Genomic DNA, 16,368 nt, shown 5'->3' with positions numbered 1-16,368 from the left:
CCTGGTGGGATTTTTCCACTGGAGGCTCTCTACCTGGAAGGACTTTTCCACCTGGAGGTCCTCTGCTTGGTGGGACTTTTCCACCTAAAGGCCCTCTACCTGGAGGGACTTTTACACCTGGAGGCCATCTACCTGGAGGGACTTTTCCACCTGGAGGCCCTCTACCTGGAAGAACTTTTCCACCCAGAGGTCCTCTGCTTGGTGGGTCTTTTCCACCCGGAGGCCCTCTACCTGGAGGGACTTTTTCACCCGGAGGCCGTCTATGTGGTGGGACTTTTCCACCTGGAGGCCCTCTACCTGGTGGGGCATTTCCACCTGGAGGGACTTTCCACCTGGATGCCCTCTGTCTGTTGGGGCATTTCCACCTGGAGGCCTCTACCTGGAAGGACTTTTCCATCTGGAGGCCTTCTGCCTGTTGGCGCGTTTCCACCTGGAGGCCTCTACCTGGAAGGACTTTTCCACCTAGAGGCCTCTACCTGTTGGGACGGTTCCACCTGGAGGCCTCTACCTGTTAGGGCGTTTCCACCTGGAGGGCCTCTTGCTGGTTTGCACTTTTCCGAGGGTAGCTCAGCAGCTACCTGGTAGGGAGCCTTCCTGGCTGCGTCATTCAGGTGAGCTGTTCATCTGTCTTCTGACCTGGCCAGACCATAAGCATCCTGGATACAGAAGCTAGACTGTTCTCAGCGTGCGGGCACTCCTGCGCTGCTCCTGAGCACCGAATCGATACCGCTCAGTTCAATTTACTTAATGCGGTCGCAATTTCAAAATGGCCTCTCAGCAAAGGATGTGGGATCTTATTTCTTTTTGTTTCTTAGGCAACACCAGGCTGTGTTTATGTCTTTGGAAGGTTGCCTGGTAAGCAACCAAATACAGCCACCATCCTGAAACCAAACAGACTGAGCCTGACATAGTGACTGAGGGCACGCTGGGGATTTTGTGTCACCAGTGTCCTTTGTTACAACAGGAGGCAAAGGCGGTCGATGTCCTTAAGCAGGAGCCTTGTGATGGGGTTCTGGGGGGCCGGCAACGGCTTGTCTTCCTCCTCAGGCCGCAGAGGACGATGTGAGGTTGGGGGGCGCATCTTGCGGCAGAACCCTGTGAGTCACTTTCCGGGGTGCTGGACGACAAGCCTGGGGAAGGCACATGGCCGCTCTGGGTGCTGTCCCTGTGTGGTCCCCTCACCCCTGAGCCCGTCGTCAGCGTGGCGGACTGGCGTGGCCCAGCCAGTGAGACCTGCACCGAGTGTCTCGGGACATAACATAGCGTAAACGCTGCCTGTAACACTGGAGATGTTCTGCCACTCGGTCAGCAGGTCGTGGGAAACAGTCACCCAGAATGTTGAAGAACACACCCAGCTGTGCTCGGGCGTGCGGGGGCGGGCGGCTCCACCGCGCGGTCCACGGGCCCTCCCCAGGGTCGAAGCCACTCAGTGCCCCGGAAGAAGGGCATCGAATTGGAACTTGACCTCACTGGCCCTTCGCCATGTGGCGTTCCCTATGGGGATGGATGCGCCGTCTTGCAGCTGGGTCACATCTGGGAGACGGTTCACGAGCCGGAGGCGTGACCGCGCCGCCGTTACTCACCAACTCCCGCCCCCTCTGTGCTTTCTGTGGGGCTGGGCGCCCGCAGGGCGGAACCCTGGGAAGCGACCGCCACCTTCCCGCAGAAGGGTTTCGCAGGGCTGCAGAAGGAGCGCGGTCACATTAGGAATTATGTCCACGGCAGTCAGGCCGATCCAGGGCCCCTTCCGTGGGGAGGCGTCTGCCCGTTCCCAGGGGTTCCCCTGCAGCGCTGCAGGTTTACCAGGACAGACCGCGTGGCATCTGAACCAACCACGGCACCAATTAATTTCAAGAGAAGTTTGAATAATTAATTAAATAGGTTGTTCTTCAAGTGGTAATGCATCCCTGGAGATGAGGCTAATTGCTCTGGTTTTCAGCCTGGTGGGTACAGGAGACCACAAGGCCCTGTGGCCACAGCTCGCTGGGTGGCGGGTGACGCCCGTGCGGGCGTTCCTCTGCTGACTGGCCTCTTGTTTACAGAACTGGATGAGCAAGCTCCAAAGATCCACAGAGCGGCTCTTGTCTTTTGCAGAGTGAAGTTTGATTCACACTCCAGATATTTTTATGTCAGAGGCTGTCCGTAACCAAGTCCCAGGGCCGAACACGTCCCACCTGGAGCGTGTGTGAGGGAGTGACAGGTTGAGACAGTGACAAGCCGTTACTGCAAATCCTCATGATTTTTCATGAAGTCGTCTCGACTGCCCTTCTGGCTGTAAAACCACATCTGAAGAAGTGAGGTCTGGAGTCAGGAGTGGGCTCTGCCTCATGCTGGTTGTGGGGCCAGCCCAGCCTCCAGTCTTCATGGCTCGTGACCAGAATCCAGCCACAAACCCGCATAGTTGGCGGGCCTGCGGGGATCGGGCGCCCTGCCCTGCGGGGCCCCAGCCCAGCCCCATGTGCTGGCGGCCTGGACGTCACTAGACGCCATCCTTTCTGGCCGTAGGTTGACCTGAGCCTTGGTTTAGTCTCAGGACATTTGCGAGCATCAGTTGTGCTGTTTCCGATGTCGCACTGTGTGCCGCAGGAGTGAGTCCCTTCTGGGGTCAGTGGGGCTCCGGACGCCGCCGCGGAGTTCAGGCGCACTCGTCCCTTGTCCCACTCGTCCAGCAGCCGCGCACACACAAAGCCGGCCTGGTGAAGTGCCACATGACTTTCCGGGCCCGGAGATTCGTGGCTGGAAGAGGAGCCTCCAGGAGCGGGGGCCTCTTGACCAGAGCTGGTGTCTTCTGTCTTGTTCTCGCCTCTTGGTCTTGGCTGGAGTTTCCCTGCTTACCTGGAAGAGAAAATTGGTTTATCTCGGGGGGAAGCATGTGTCTGCCACACAAGCTCGTGCGAAGCCGTCAGGACGTGACTTGAGGTGTGGGGGACATCTCACAACAGGCGTCCCGTGGGTCTTGTTGGTGCGAAGGACGGACACCCAGCTGCAGCATCTCCGCGTGGGGCTGCGTGTAGGCCGGCCACGCCCCCGTGTGCTTACCGCCCCCCCGGGGGCCACCCAGCAGTGGTGACACTGGGCTTCCTCCTGGTCCTCAACTCCCCGTGAGCTTTGAGGCCACGGGAAGGACGATTTAACTTTCTCCTGACTGCACGTGGTAACAGGCCTCAGGAAATCCCTATGACGGTCTCAGCGCTGGTGTTCCTGTTTTGTTTCTTCATAAAAGCACAATGTGAAGAATAATCTAGTCTTCCCTCTAGTATGGTTAAATATCTTTGTTTCTCTGCTCACTTTATAGGAGAAATCTATCTGTTCTGCAAAGGAGCAGATTCTTCAATATTTCCCCGGGTGATAGAAGGCAAAGTCGACCAGATCCGGGCCAGAGTGGAGCGCAATGCGGTGGTGAGATGGGGCGGGGGCGGCTCGCGAGTCCCACGCCGGGAGGGCGGCCTGGCCACAGCGCCCTGTGCTGTCCCCTGAGGGACGCACTCTGAGGGCCACATGCGCCCCACGTGAAGAGGAACCCCGTGGATGCCACACGGGCGGTGCCGCTGACACGGCCCGACTCCAGACTGCTGCGAGCTTTCACTGTGGGGTGGGGGGTGCCGGTGGTTGTGGGGTCAGAATTATAGGCGCGTCTGTGGTGATTGCGTCAGGGTCCTGAGGGATTTCTGGTGATTCGCTTCTTCATCGAGAAGCCACTTTGCATGGCCACTTCCCCTGCGTGGTTCCCCCCACGTCTCATGCTGAGGGCGTCACCCGCCTGCCCCACGCCTCCAGCAGCGCTGGGCGGCTGGTCCACTCGCCTGGGCGCCAGCCCCCCTCAGCAGGTGCGCCGCGGGTGCAGGGGGGCGCGTGCCTGTCTGACCCCCGTCCGCCCACCCCCCGCACCAGACCCAGGCCAGGGACGGTGGCCCCTCACAGCCTCGTCCCCGCTGCTGCAAACCACAGAATTTCATGCGTAACAGCGGTTGTAAACCAAGGGGTGTCGGCCAAGGGGGTCTTGGAAGGCGGGTTGGGAATCTTCAGCCCCGCTTTCACTTACCGAATGAAGGGCCTAAGTAAGCCCGCGGCGCTCACGGGAGTGTCGCTGCGAACCGCGGGCGGACTCACGGCATCGGGCGGACTGAGTGCCGCGCCCCCTGCGCAGCTACTCCGCACTCACACCTGGTGGGGTGTGCGGGGTGGGGGCGGGGTGTGCGGGGGGGGGGCGGGGGGGTATGGGGGTGGGGGGGGGGGGCGGGAGGGTGGGGGGGGCGGGGCGGGGTGTGTGTGGGCTGGGGGTGGGGGGTGGGGCGGGCCCTGGCTTCGGGTCCGTGTGCGGGTGCCTGTTGACCCCTGCTGGCCAAGGGAGGCACTGCCCTGATGCCCCGAGTCAGCAGCGACCCCGAGGGAGGCGCAGATGATTGAGCCCTGGTGTGTGGGAGGGTCGGGGTCACTCAGCCTGCTGCCCACAGAGGCGAGGGTCCCGCTGACGGAAGGGAGGGCTTCTGTGAAGCGCCCAAGGGCACACGCGCACGTGACGCCGTCTCTGGGTGCTGAGTGTTGATACTCAGTGCGCCAGGTCCTCCCCGAGGGGGCAGCCCCACCTGCGAGTCAGTCCGGCGCTGGGTCTGAAACGACGGGCGGCCTTGTTCCGCCACAGACGGATGGGACGCCGGCCGCGCTGGTCACCACACCCGTGACACAGGCCACAGGCCTGTCTGCCGTCCGCGCAGACCCTGGCCACTGCCCGGTCACCGCCCGGACCCCAGGGCCTGCGCCCAGGATGCTGAGAGGATGCTCCCCGCCGCCCTGGGGTCTCCATCGCCCCCCTTCTCTTGGGGACGGGGACCCACACCAGACGCGATGTGTTCCCTGAGAACAGCTGCTGCGTGCGCCCCAGAGACGGCGTTTCCTCATGGGGAATGATGCTGGCACCGACCCTCACCTGCACCCTGGGGGCGCGCGGCGTGGCTTCCCAGTCCTGAGGCCCCTTAGCGGCCATAACCGGTTTTAAACTCTCTCCTCCATGCTTTCTAATAACCTTGCCTCTGGCGCTAAAGTTTGCGCCAGGTGTTTGGTGTCCGCGTGTCTTGCCCTCTTTCAGAGCAGCTCCCGGGACGGATGGCGCTCCGCGGGGGGGAAGGGGGGGAGACGGCGCTCTGTGGGGGGGAGGGGAGGGGAATGGCGCTCTGCGGCGGTGCTGGCGATCGTGCCAGGGCACGGCAGAGCGTCGGCACACGTGTTCTGCGCGCCACCACCATGCGTGGCTGCTCGGCGGCCGGTGCAGGACCGCCCTCTTGACGCACCTGGGGCTTGTCTCCGAGTGCGGCCATTGCAGAAACAGCCGGGAGGGACTAGCGTTTCCTTTTGCTTGAGGGGCCAGCTGTCTTTGTTCTGTCTGCATCGCATGGCCATCTTCGGGGGCAGCGTTCGGGCTGTCAGTCGGGGTGGGCTCTGGCGCGGCCCCTTCACGCCTGCTCAGGCTGCTTGGGCCTCTTGGGTTTGGGGGTTTATGGTTTTTTTAATCAAGCCGGGGAGTTTTCAGCCAGGATGTCTTCCGGTATTTTTTCTGCCTCCACCTTTCCAGGAACCTCAGTGCCCCGTGGGATACGGTGCTTGGTTGTAGCGTTTTCAGTTTCGTTTTGGGGACTTTCTGTCGCCCTGTCTTCACACCCCCTCCTCTCGCGAGCCATGTCTTCTGGGCTACAAGTCGTTGCCGAGCCCATCCCATCTCAGACAACGGGGGATTTCTCTCAGCTGCGTGTGTGTATTTAGCTTTCGGTCGCGCATAACAAGGTGGCCGCTTGACATGTTTCTCCACCAGTTCTGCCCTTGTGCCGGGTCTGCGTCCACCTCAGCTGGGGTTGTGTCCTCGCCGTCGGTAACGCTCTGTGCCCACGTGCGTGCTGCTGGCCTTTCACGGGGCGGCCTGAGGACACCGCCCTGTTGGCCGCAGGGGAGCCCTGTGTTTCCATCAGGCATGGCTTGGTTCCCGGAGCCATTGTTCTGTTCAGACGGCGGCTTTATGGCATGTGAGGTGGGTCCAGGACGTCGCTCGAGTGGAGCGAGTTCTTCCCCCGTGCAGAGGGGAAGCCCCTGTGAACTGCAGGGTCTCCAGCCCGGCTCTTGGGATGGCACCATCCCCTCTCCCTCCTGAAGGTCTGTCTCCGGCCTGGGGAGCCCCTCACGCGCCCACCGGTGCTCTGCAGATGCTCGAGGGGCTGCTACAGTCCCCGTGCCAGGAACCCCCTAACTCTGCAGGCCTGAGCAGGGACACCTGTATGTGGAGACAGTTGTGGAGCCTCAGGAAGCTGTAAGGATCGTGCAGAGGGGTGACCGCATCTCCTCGCATCTTCCCCACGTGGAGTGCACATCAAAGCCTGGGAGCAGGTGTTGGTCCACATTGCAGTCTGTCACCGTGTCACTTGTGTGGCGTCCTGGCCCCCCTGCATGGAGGTGCAGAGCCAAGCTGCCCGCTCCCGTCCCTGCTCCCGGCCCTGCTCCCAACCCTGCTCCCGGCCCACCCGGCCCTGCCCACCGTGCCCGTCTGCCTTCTGCAGGCGCTTGTCATTTCAAGAGTGCGATGGAAATGTGACAGTATGGAGGGGCCGACATTGGTTCCTCTTCAAGCCGAGCAGCGTGCACGGTGTGGACATACCACCTTCTCGTCCTTCTGTGGGAAGACATTGGGGTTGTTTCCAGTGTGAAGCCGCCAGAAATAAACCTGCATGTAATTTGTGTCCAGGTGGTGTGGACATAAATTTTCGTTTCTCTGGGGTGAACGCCCAGGAACATGATGTAAGAGAGCATTTAGTCTTTCAAGAAACTCCCACCCGTTTTCTGGTGTCTGCACGGTTCAGGGGCTGTGTCTCCCATCTTCAGCAAGTGCCCCACATAGGCCGGTGGCCACCACCTCCAGTGAGCTCCCATGCGGGTCGTCTGCAGCAAAACGTCCTTGCTTGTGTTTTGCCCACTTTCTAAGAGGATCATTTGGTGGGATTTTTTTGTTTTATTTTTAGGTTGAATTTTATAGTTCTTTAAAAGTTTAAGATGTTAATTCTTCATCATATTTGTGATTCACAAATAGTTCCTTCCATTTCCAGCTTCTTTCGTTCTCTCAACAGGGTATTTTGCAGAGCAAACGTTTTTAATTCGGAGGACGTCTGTCCTGTCCATTTTCCTTTGCGTGTCCCACTTTGGTGTCATGCCTAAGTTCTTTATCACTTTAGGTACCGAGTGCTCTCTTCTGTGTTTTCCTCTGTTTTATACTTGTATGTTTTATGTTTAAATCTGTGATCCATTTCTTGTTGTGGTTAATACACAGAACATAAAATCTGCCAGGCAGCTGTCGTCAGCTTGTGATTCATTGACATCAAGTAACAGCCATCACCCCAAATAGAAACCGTACCCACAAAGCAAAATCTGCCCCTTCCATGCTCCCCCAGCCCCTGCTAACCTCTATTCTGCCTTCCGTCCCCCCATACTTAACCTCTCCTGGGTATTTCGTGTATTTACTGTCACATTCCTAACCCAAGGTCATGAAGATTTTCCTGTGTTTTTTTCCCAAGAGTTTCCTGGTGTTAGCTCTTACATGGAGGCTGTGATCGATTCTGAGTTAATCTTGTAAGTGGCTTGAGGAAGGGTCCAACCTCATTCTTTCCAAGGTGGCTGTGTAGTCTTCCCAGCACCGTTTGTGGGTTAGACGCCCTTCCCTGTTGAATGGTCCTGGCGCCCGTGTCGAAAATCCCCCACATGCACGGGAGGCTCCATACTTCTCCATTGTTCTCTTATTGCCAGCAGCAGTTTTGATGACTGTCCCTTTCCAGTAAGTTTTGAAATCAGGAAGTGTGGGTCCTTCAACTTTGTTGTTCTTTTACAAAACTGTTGGCTGATCTCAGAACTTTGAGATGCCGCACAAGTGTTGGGCTGTGTTTAGCCATCAGGCTATTGCTAGGGGTTTGCACCCACTCCGTGGATGGCTTTGGGTAGAGTCGTTAGGACTGTTGGGGCTTTGTTCCCTTCGGTCTTCTGTAACTTCTCCTGGCAACATACTGTAGTTTCCAGTCTGCAAATCTTTCACCTTCTTAACACAACTGATTTTTATATGTTGACTTTGTATTTTGACCATTTCCTGAATTTGTCAGTTCCAGTGTTTTTCTGTGGAATCTTCAGGGCTTCATCGTATCTGTGAACAGAGGTGACATTAGCTCTTCCTTTACAATTTGGATGCCTTTTCTTTTCTTGCTTAGTTGCTCTGGTTAGGAATTCCAAGGCTGTGCTGGATACAAGTGACCAAAGTGGGCATCCTGGTCTTGTTCCTGATTTAGGGGCAAAGCTTTCTGTCTTCCAGCATTTCACAGTATGTGGGGTTTTCATTAATGTCTTTGCAGTATTGGAGAAATTCCCTTCTACTCCTAGTTTATGGAGTGTTTTTTATTATGAAAAGATGTTGGATTTTGTGAGATGCTTTTTCTGCATCAACTGAGATGATTATGGGGGCCTTTCCCTTCATTCTGCTGCTCTCATGAATTACCTGGACTGATCTTCCCTTACTGAATCATCCTTGCCTCCCTGGGAGAAGTCCACTCGGTCCTAGTGCATAATCCTTCAGATATGTTCTTAGATTCAATTTGCTGGTACTTTGCTGAGGATTTTTGCATCTGTATTTGGAAAGGATATTGTTCTTTAGCTTTCTTTTCTTGTGGTGTATCTGTCCGGCTTTGTTTGTACATTGGTGTTGTTTTATATACAGCGTTTGGGGTCTGGGTAGTACTTCGGAGGAATCAGGAATAAGTGTCTACTCCCTGGCTCCACAAGCAGAAATCCCATATCCACTTTTAAAAACAAACTTTTTTTTAATTTCTGAAAGCTCTGCTTACCATTCGTGCCAACTCTTTGAAGAACTGGGACAATAGGAGAGATTAGCCGTACTGTGATTGTGTCCTTCAGCCGCATTTGGAGGTCTGAGGAATCGTGAGAAATGCGAAGGGTTTTCTGGCACTTGTGGGAAATTTAAACTCCTATACTGGAAAATCTTTTTAAAATCTTACAAACCAGGATTCTCCCAGAATTTGGACTGACTATATAGGAGGATTCTGGCTCTTTTCCTAGGATTCATGGAGTCAGGGAAGACAGAAGGGAAGTCGTCCTTAGAGCATCAGTCAGACCATTGTGATGGTTTGCTTCGTCTTGACGGGAAGGAAACTTCTATTGATGGGATCGAAGCGCTCCGTGTGTGGCCCGCGGGCACCCGACGGTGTCTCGCTCGCTGGTGGCACGTGTTCTCTGTGTCACCGGAGTTATGATCACAGTAAATCCACTGTTCTTGGATTCTTATTTCTCTGTCCTGTGGACCCAGTAGGTTTGATAAACAACTGAGTAATTTCCTTCAGTGGTTGCTAAGGAAGACCAAACCGTATTACCAACTCTCCATGTAAAAAGTGTTAACTTTAGAAATATCACTTGATATTTACAATAAAATCTTAAATTACTACTCAAAAAAAAGCTTAACTCTTTATTCGTCAGCCTAAAAGAACAAAGTCTTACGTTTTCACGGCTCCGATTTGTATTCCCATGCTTACCTGTGTGAAATTTTGTAATCTATAAGGATTGTCTATATTGAACGTGGATATAAATAATTCAGATGTAATGGCTCATCACCTTGAGGGCTCATTGACTTACAATTCTGTAGTTAGTCCTTCTGATTAGCGAGAGGGGATATTGGGAAAGCTCTTGAAAGATCAAATTCCAGCAGAGTGACACTTGAATTCACATTAAGCGCTGTGCTGTTTCCTGCAGGAGGGACTTCGAACCTTGTGCGTTGCCTACAAAAGGCTTGTTCCGGAAGAATACGAAGGTGTTTGTGCACTGCTGCAGGCCGCCAAAGTGGCTCTTCAGGACCGAGAGAGGAAGCTAGCGGAGGCCTACGAGCAAGTAGAGAAGGACCTCATCCTGCTCGGCGCTACGGCTGTGGAGGACAGGTGACGTACGCCCCACGCCCAGCTTCAGAAGTAGGAGGTGGCGCTCTGAGGCCGCAGAGCCTGTGGGGTGCCCGGGGGACTGGCCGTGGCACCTCATGTCCTCACGTGGATGTGCGTCCGCAGCAGGACGAGACTGGCCTCGGGGTGGCATCACCAGGAGGTCGTGCCTGGACGGTGTTTGACTTTCCGTGGATAAAGACCTGACATTCACGCTTTGCCAGACAGACCAGAACGGTTGGCACGTTCACACCGTGTCATCAGTAGTCAAGAGAGACGGTCATTTTTAAATCATTCTGTAGAGTTCAGTCATAATTAATTCTGTTCCTAAATTTGTCACTAGCCCTTTCCAAGTCCAAGCGTAACGTTCTAGATGTGAATGTACTCAGGTGTATTTCTCATTTCTCCTTGAAGAAATGTAAAACTGTGAAGTAGAACGTTGCAAAAACCATGACTAACCACTGGTAAGACTACCAAGCCAGCGTCTCCCCATGCTCTGAGGACGGAGCTGCCCATCTACCGCCATTCTGCGATGAGGCTGGACGTGAGTTCAGGCCTAGCACACTAAGACGCGGGCGTGTCACTGTTGCGACTCGAGACCGTGGACGGAAAGGAAAAGAAAAAATGCCCCAATTTAACAGAATGAAGTAGAAACGTGAGGGCATTTACTGAAAGTTTATTTCCCGTAAAGGTTCAAAGTCTTTAAGGTGTAAGTGGGCCCAGTGTTTAAGTCCTTACTGGAATCCTAGTTTTCCGGTGTCTTTAACAAGCATTCCACAGCTTCCTAATTTCAGTAAGGTGTCGGGTGACGTGTTTGACTTCAGTTTGGTGACTTAAGCCCCTCCCATCACTCAGGCGGGGGTCCAGGCACCAACACGGGGTGGGGGTAGCTTGTGCTCAGGACAGGCTTTAGAACATGACACCACCGAGGGTCTGCAGTGCTAGGAGGGAGGGGGACGTGCATTGGGGTGCATTTGCCTGGGGAAGAGTGGGACGGTCCTCGAAGGAGGTTAGGGAGAGGAGAGTCTGGATGGGGGAACCGAGTCTGCACACCCTCATGAGGGCCGAGGGAGCAGATCAACTCGGTGGGGAGTTGGGACCTCGAAAACAGAGTAGGTGCCCAGGGACAGTTGGGGGCCAGCAGCTTTGAAGTGATGATATTCAGTCACAAATCATTTCCCTAAAATCCCTGACCAACGTCTCCGCAGGATGACCTTTCAGGTCCTCAGTTTCCGTTTTCAAAAAAACTGATGAAATTAGAGATGTTTTCCATGTCCCTGGAATGCCGAGGTCACGTGAGCACAAGGCTTTGCCAAGGAAGCTTGCCGAGTCTCATTGGGTCACCCCAGTTAGGATCCCATCCCGTCAGTGCTGGGCAGGGACACGGCACATTACTTCACACAGCTGTTGAAAGCCCAGACGCTAAAATCTAGAAAGAATGGCAGGTCCCAAATGAGGCAGATGTCCACGCACAGCGCGGCGGCCTGACCAGTGTGTGAGCCGCCCATCCTTGCATGAATCTGTCCGGCCCACGAGCCCTGGGTTTTCCGCACCTAGCACAGGGTTGCTAACGGAGGCTCGCCCTATGAGCTCTGGTGGAGGGGATTCATCACAGGCAGAATGCTTCCCGTGGCATCTGACACGTGCCCAGCTCATGGTGCACGCTAGCCAGTCGTGGAACCTGCTGGCTTTCTCGGGATTTTACCATATTCAGAGGTATCTGGGCTCCAGTGTGGTAAGTGGCAGAATTACAACAGTTTATGCCAAAGAAAAGGCAGTGAATACTACTGACTACCTCTTTTCCTGGTTCCATTTTCCCCTGGTTAAGACTTTTTTGGCGGTTATGGTCCTTCTTGTCATTGCCTAAAATCCTCTGCAAGTGGGGGAGCCCCAGCTAGACAGAGCACCGCGTGGTCACCGAATTATGCAAGATCGATGCTTCACTGCTTAACATCATGGGTGTTTCTGTGCTTGGAATTAGGAAGTGCTTTCCTGTAAAAAGTTAATACATAAGTATAAAAGCAGCTTCGGGTACCTCATGATAATATCACGAGCTAGAGGTGTGGTTTTTTTTTTAGCTTGGGGGAATGGAAGTAGTTTCCTAGGTTACAAATTTTGAGAATTCTTGTCTTCTCCCATGCCACACTCAGGCCTGTGTTCTCGTTTCTGCTTTGCTCAGGCTCCAGGAGAAAGCTGCCGACACCATAGAAGCCCTGCAGAAGGCCGGGATCAAAGTCTGGGTTCTCACCGGGGACAAGATGGAGACGGCAGCCGCCACCTGCTACGCCTGCAAGCTGTTCAGGAGGAACACGCAGTTGCTCGAGCTCACCACCAAGAAGATTGAGGAGCAGAGTCTACACGACGTCCTGTTTGAGCTGAGCAAGACCGTCCTACACCACAGCGGGAGCCTAACCAGGGACAACTTCTCAGGGTAGGCAGTGCCCCTCTCCCGCCACGGGAGGGCCACGCAGCCTCGGCACCCCTGTGGATGGTGCAGGTCCATCCCTGGGGGTCCTAGCAGCTCCAGCGGGACGCGCCAGGGCTATTTCTTTGTAGCAACTGTGGTGTGTTTTTTTGCAGAAGAGGTGTGTGTGTGTGTATTCACTTTTAAATGCTGCTTAAGGATGCAGATTGATTTATAAAATATTGGGAATGAGATCATTCTCATCTGCTTATAAGGCACTCGGGCTGTATCGTGGATTCCTCAGGGTATCTGTCAGAGTGGAGAGAGAAATATTAATAATTCATGCTTATTTGTCAGGATATGCCCAAGAGTTGTTTTTTCCAAGAACATTCAGCAGTATATTCACATTTTATCAATGCTGTCCTTGCTGGTATCAGATCCGTGATTGAAGGTTAAGATTTCATGGGAATCGTTTTAGATTTTCATTAATGTCATAATGCAAAAGCAGCTCTCTCATCATATGCAAACGTTGAATTATTCATAAGTAGCGCAAGGATGTTTCCCTTCACCTGATCTGCAGGACTCCTCTGGGGGATCAGGGATGTTCTTGTAACTTTGAAACCCAGCAGAAAGACGTACTCTGACCGTGTTCTTTCCAACTCACGTCCTCCAGGCAGGATGCCCAGGAGGGGTTCGCGGCAGGGCTGCAGTCTGAGGCTGGCCACCGTGGCCGGGGCTCGGGAATAAAGACTGACCTCTGCAGGCCGCAGGATACATGCTCTCGGTCGGCTTTGCCAAAGTAGCGGAGTGTGCACACAAAACCGCAGCTAGAGCTCGGTGTTTGCTTTGCCTCGGTGGCAGGAGAACGTTAATTAAACCTCCGTTTTAACATGTGGTCGAGGGCGTTCTGTCCCGTGCTCTAAAGACTGTGTTGATAAAACGAGGAATACCAGTTTCTTAATCCCTTGATAATCAGTTTATAACATCTGCAGATATCCGAAAAACAATGATAGTCTTCTAAAGTCCGTGCACTTCGCTCCTGAGTCACGTCTCTGATTTGTGTAATTGAACAGACTCTCAGCCGACATGCAGGACTACGGTTTGATCATTGACGGAGCGGCGCTGTCCCTGATCATGAAGCCCCGTGAGGACGGGAGCTGCGGCAACTACCGGGAGCTCTTCCTGGAGATCTGTCGTAACTGCAGCGCTGTGCTGTGCTGTCGCATGGCGCCCCTGCAGAAGGCTCAGGTCGGCCCCCATCTCAGCTGGCCCCGGGGGGGCGGTGGGGGAGGCAGACATCCAGAGCCTCCGGCTGGTTCTTACAGCCTCTCATGGTTTTCTTTTTCCAAACCCAGCAAGGCACCACCTTTTTTAAATAGAAGCACAAATGGTAGCAATTTCCAACCTGGATCTTACTTTGCTTGTCGTGATTAGGTGAGAGTTGGCCGGATCAGGTGGATACGTCTCCCACTGGAGGCTGGGAAGCCTGGCCCTGCACGACCTCTCGTGCAGAGGGGACCTCATTCTAAGACTCTGTAGGAAGGACGGGAGGGCGCGAGTGCATTATGACGCACCTGCTGTTGGTGTCCCCTGACGGATGCAGCTCTGAACCCCTACAGAATGATAGCGTGTGAGGGGCGTTATGCTGATCGCACAGAGGAGTACTGAGACACAGAAAACTGGGATAACTTGTCTACAAGGATATATTTGGAAACTGGCAGTCCACATATGGCTTCTAGCCTGTTGGACTCCAGACTCCTGTCCTACCCAGCCCACGTGGTCTGTTGGAGACCCACACGTGACGTGTTTCTTTTCAGTGTTTTGTAAGGCATCGTAGAAGACGTGTGTGAGCATGGGTGTCTTTCTGGCATCAGTAAACCTATAGCACATCTCACTTTGTCGAGCCACTTTAGAGATGCACGAGACCAGTCTGTCTTCAACTGTTCATGAAGGAAATGCAGCACTTCTCAGACTGACGCAGGGGTTAGGGTAAAACACTGAAAACCACGTGTGAAGCGCCATTTCTCACATTTCTAGCATCCCTCTAGCCTCTAGAGGCACACCAGGACCCCCTCCCCACGGGCGCCCGCGAGCACCAGCTGAGACCCAGGAGCATGGCTGCCGTCCTGCCCTGCCTCGTCTTCTGTGTCAGGCTCCACGTAAACCCCTGTCATCCTGTCCAGACGGGCAAACTGAGGACTCTGTGTTTGATTTTCATGTGTTACATGGTCCCTTTTTTTCAGTTTTTAACTGATTTTCAAAAAGGTTTACACACGTTAGTGTTTCAGACTCGCATCTTGAAATGGCAGGCAGTCCACACGTGGCTCCTCATCTTCTTGGTCTTCTACCATGAACTGTAGCACTTAGACACATAGACGGAGAGGAAGTTGCCGAGAAATGGACAACACGCTGGAAATTATTAATTGTATTGAGTTTCCAGATTGGATTTGCACACGTGACAACTTTGAGGATTAAAATAGCGTGAGAAGCTGCTTATTTATAAGAAATAAATGCTTGATAGCAAATAGCTTGGCATGGACGTGTCTTCTAGCGGAACGTGCTGTTCAGGTGTCCCCAGAGGTCTGCCTGGACCCCGTCTGCGGAATCTGTGCGTGTAGCAGGAGCGGATAGCAGTTGCCCACCAGCCTTTTCCGGTTTATTCCCTCGTAGTCACACGTTAGCTGCCTTCTCTTTACTGTGTCGGGGTTCCAGTGTGAGGATTCGTCCTGCACGCAGAGAGCAGACTGAACGTAGCAGGTTCATACCAAGCCGATCATTGTTCTGTCTTCCTTGGCTGACTTGACATCCATGTTCTTTCTGCCTAGTTAGCGATCTGTGCAAACAAAACAGAGAAGATAAATGCTGATCTGTTTATTTTCCAGATTGTTAAATTAATCAAACTTTCAAAGGAGCACCCTATTACTTTAGCCATCGGCGATGGCGCCAACGACGTCAGCATGATCCTGGAGGCGCACGTGGGCATCGGTAAGCTGCCCACATCCGGTGCCCGTGAGGCGGGGAGGGGAGACCAGTGGCAGGACCGAGGGGCGCAGGTGCAGGGCGTGTGTGGGTCCGAATGTTCTCGTCGCCAGTGTTTGGTGGCTCCTCATTTCGCTTCCTGCTGCTTCCCCTCACACGGTGCTGAGAGTGGGTCTCCTCCTGCAGGCGTCATTGGGAAGGAAGGTCGTCAGGCCGCAAGGAACAGCGACTATGCAGTCCCGAAATTTAAGCACCTGAAGAAGATGCTGCTCGTTCACGGGCATTTCTATTACATCAGGATATCTGAGCTTGTGCAGTACTTCTTCTATAAGGTAGGAGGGCATCCGTGCTGCGGCCGAACGTGGTGCGCTGAGCATCTCTCTGGTGCTTTGAGGGGCGGCTCAGGGAGAGACAGAAGGGCCAGCAGGGAGGGGGTCCTCGCATTGTCCCTGAGAGAGGAGGTGCAGCACGCCCCTGTGCACACAGATTCGGCGCGGAACCAGCAGGAACCTTGCGTTGTCACGTGACTGAGGGAAGGCCATTGTTCCGTGCGTCCTGGCGATGGCTCCTTATTCGTCCGCTCTCAGACTCTCTCCTGGCCATGCTCAGGCCCCGCTGCATCCTCATTCCTCCGTAGGCGGCATCCCTGGACGCTGTCTGCTCACGGAGCAACCGGAACGCGTGCCTCCTAGTGCCATTAAAATAAGAGCAGACTTTACGGCCCATCACCCACCCTTCTGAGAACACAGCACACTGTGGGGTCACTTCCTGCAGATGCGACCTGTGACCGGGACAGCTGAGGAGGGTAGATGTGTCTCACGGCGTGCTGTTGAACTAACTAGCGTGTGGCTTGCCTTTCAGAATGTCTGCTTCATTTTCCCTCAGTTTTTATACCAGTTCTTCTGTGGATTTTCGCAACAGGTGAGTCCTACTGTCCGAGTCAGAAGCTGCCCTGGGCCTTACCTCCCTGCCCTTGTGGTGGTGAAGGAGAGAGCAGGCTGCAGGGGCGAGGAGGCTGTAAGGGGG

The 16,368-nt window shown here is 54.3% G+C and overlaps 1 protein-coding gene across 1 annotated transcript in view; it reads left to right on the top strand.

Annotated features, from left to right (window-relative positions):
• ATP11A (ATPase phospholipid transporting 11A) overlaps positions 1-16,368 on the top strand; it is a 116,423-nt gene that overhangs the window by 80,769 nt on the left and 19,286 nt on the right. Inside the window, exons 18-24 of the mRNA XM_035003779.1 lie at positions 3,296-3,399; positions 9,781-9,962; positions 12,139-12,390; positions 13,437-13,611; positions 15,246-15,348; positions 15,529-15,674; positions 16,204-16,263. Coding sequence (XP_034859670.1) covers positions 3,296-3,399; positions 9,781-9,962; positions 12,139-12,390; positions 13,437-13,611; positions 15,246-15,348; positions 15,529-15,674; positions 16,204-16,263 — 1,022 coding nt within the window. The remainder of the gene's footprint in view (positions 1-3,295; positions 3,400-9,780; positions 9,963-12,138; positions 12,391-13,436; positions 13,612-15,245; positions 15,349-15,528; positions 15,675-16,203; positions 16,264-16,368) is intronic.

The sequence above is a fragment of the Mirounga leonina genome, unplaced genomic scaffold, assembly GCF_011800145.1.
Source record: "Mirounga leonina isolate KUSES-001 unplaced genomic scaffold, KU_Mleo_1.0 Mir_127, whole genome shotgun sequence".
Classification (NCBI taxonomy): domain Eukaryota; kingdom Metazoa; phylum Chordata; class Mammalia; order Carnivora; family Phocidae; genus Mirounga; species Mirounga leonina.
Note: the sequence above shows the minus strand (reverse complement) of the source record. Positions and strands in the feature narration are given on the sequence as shown.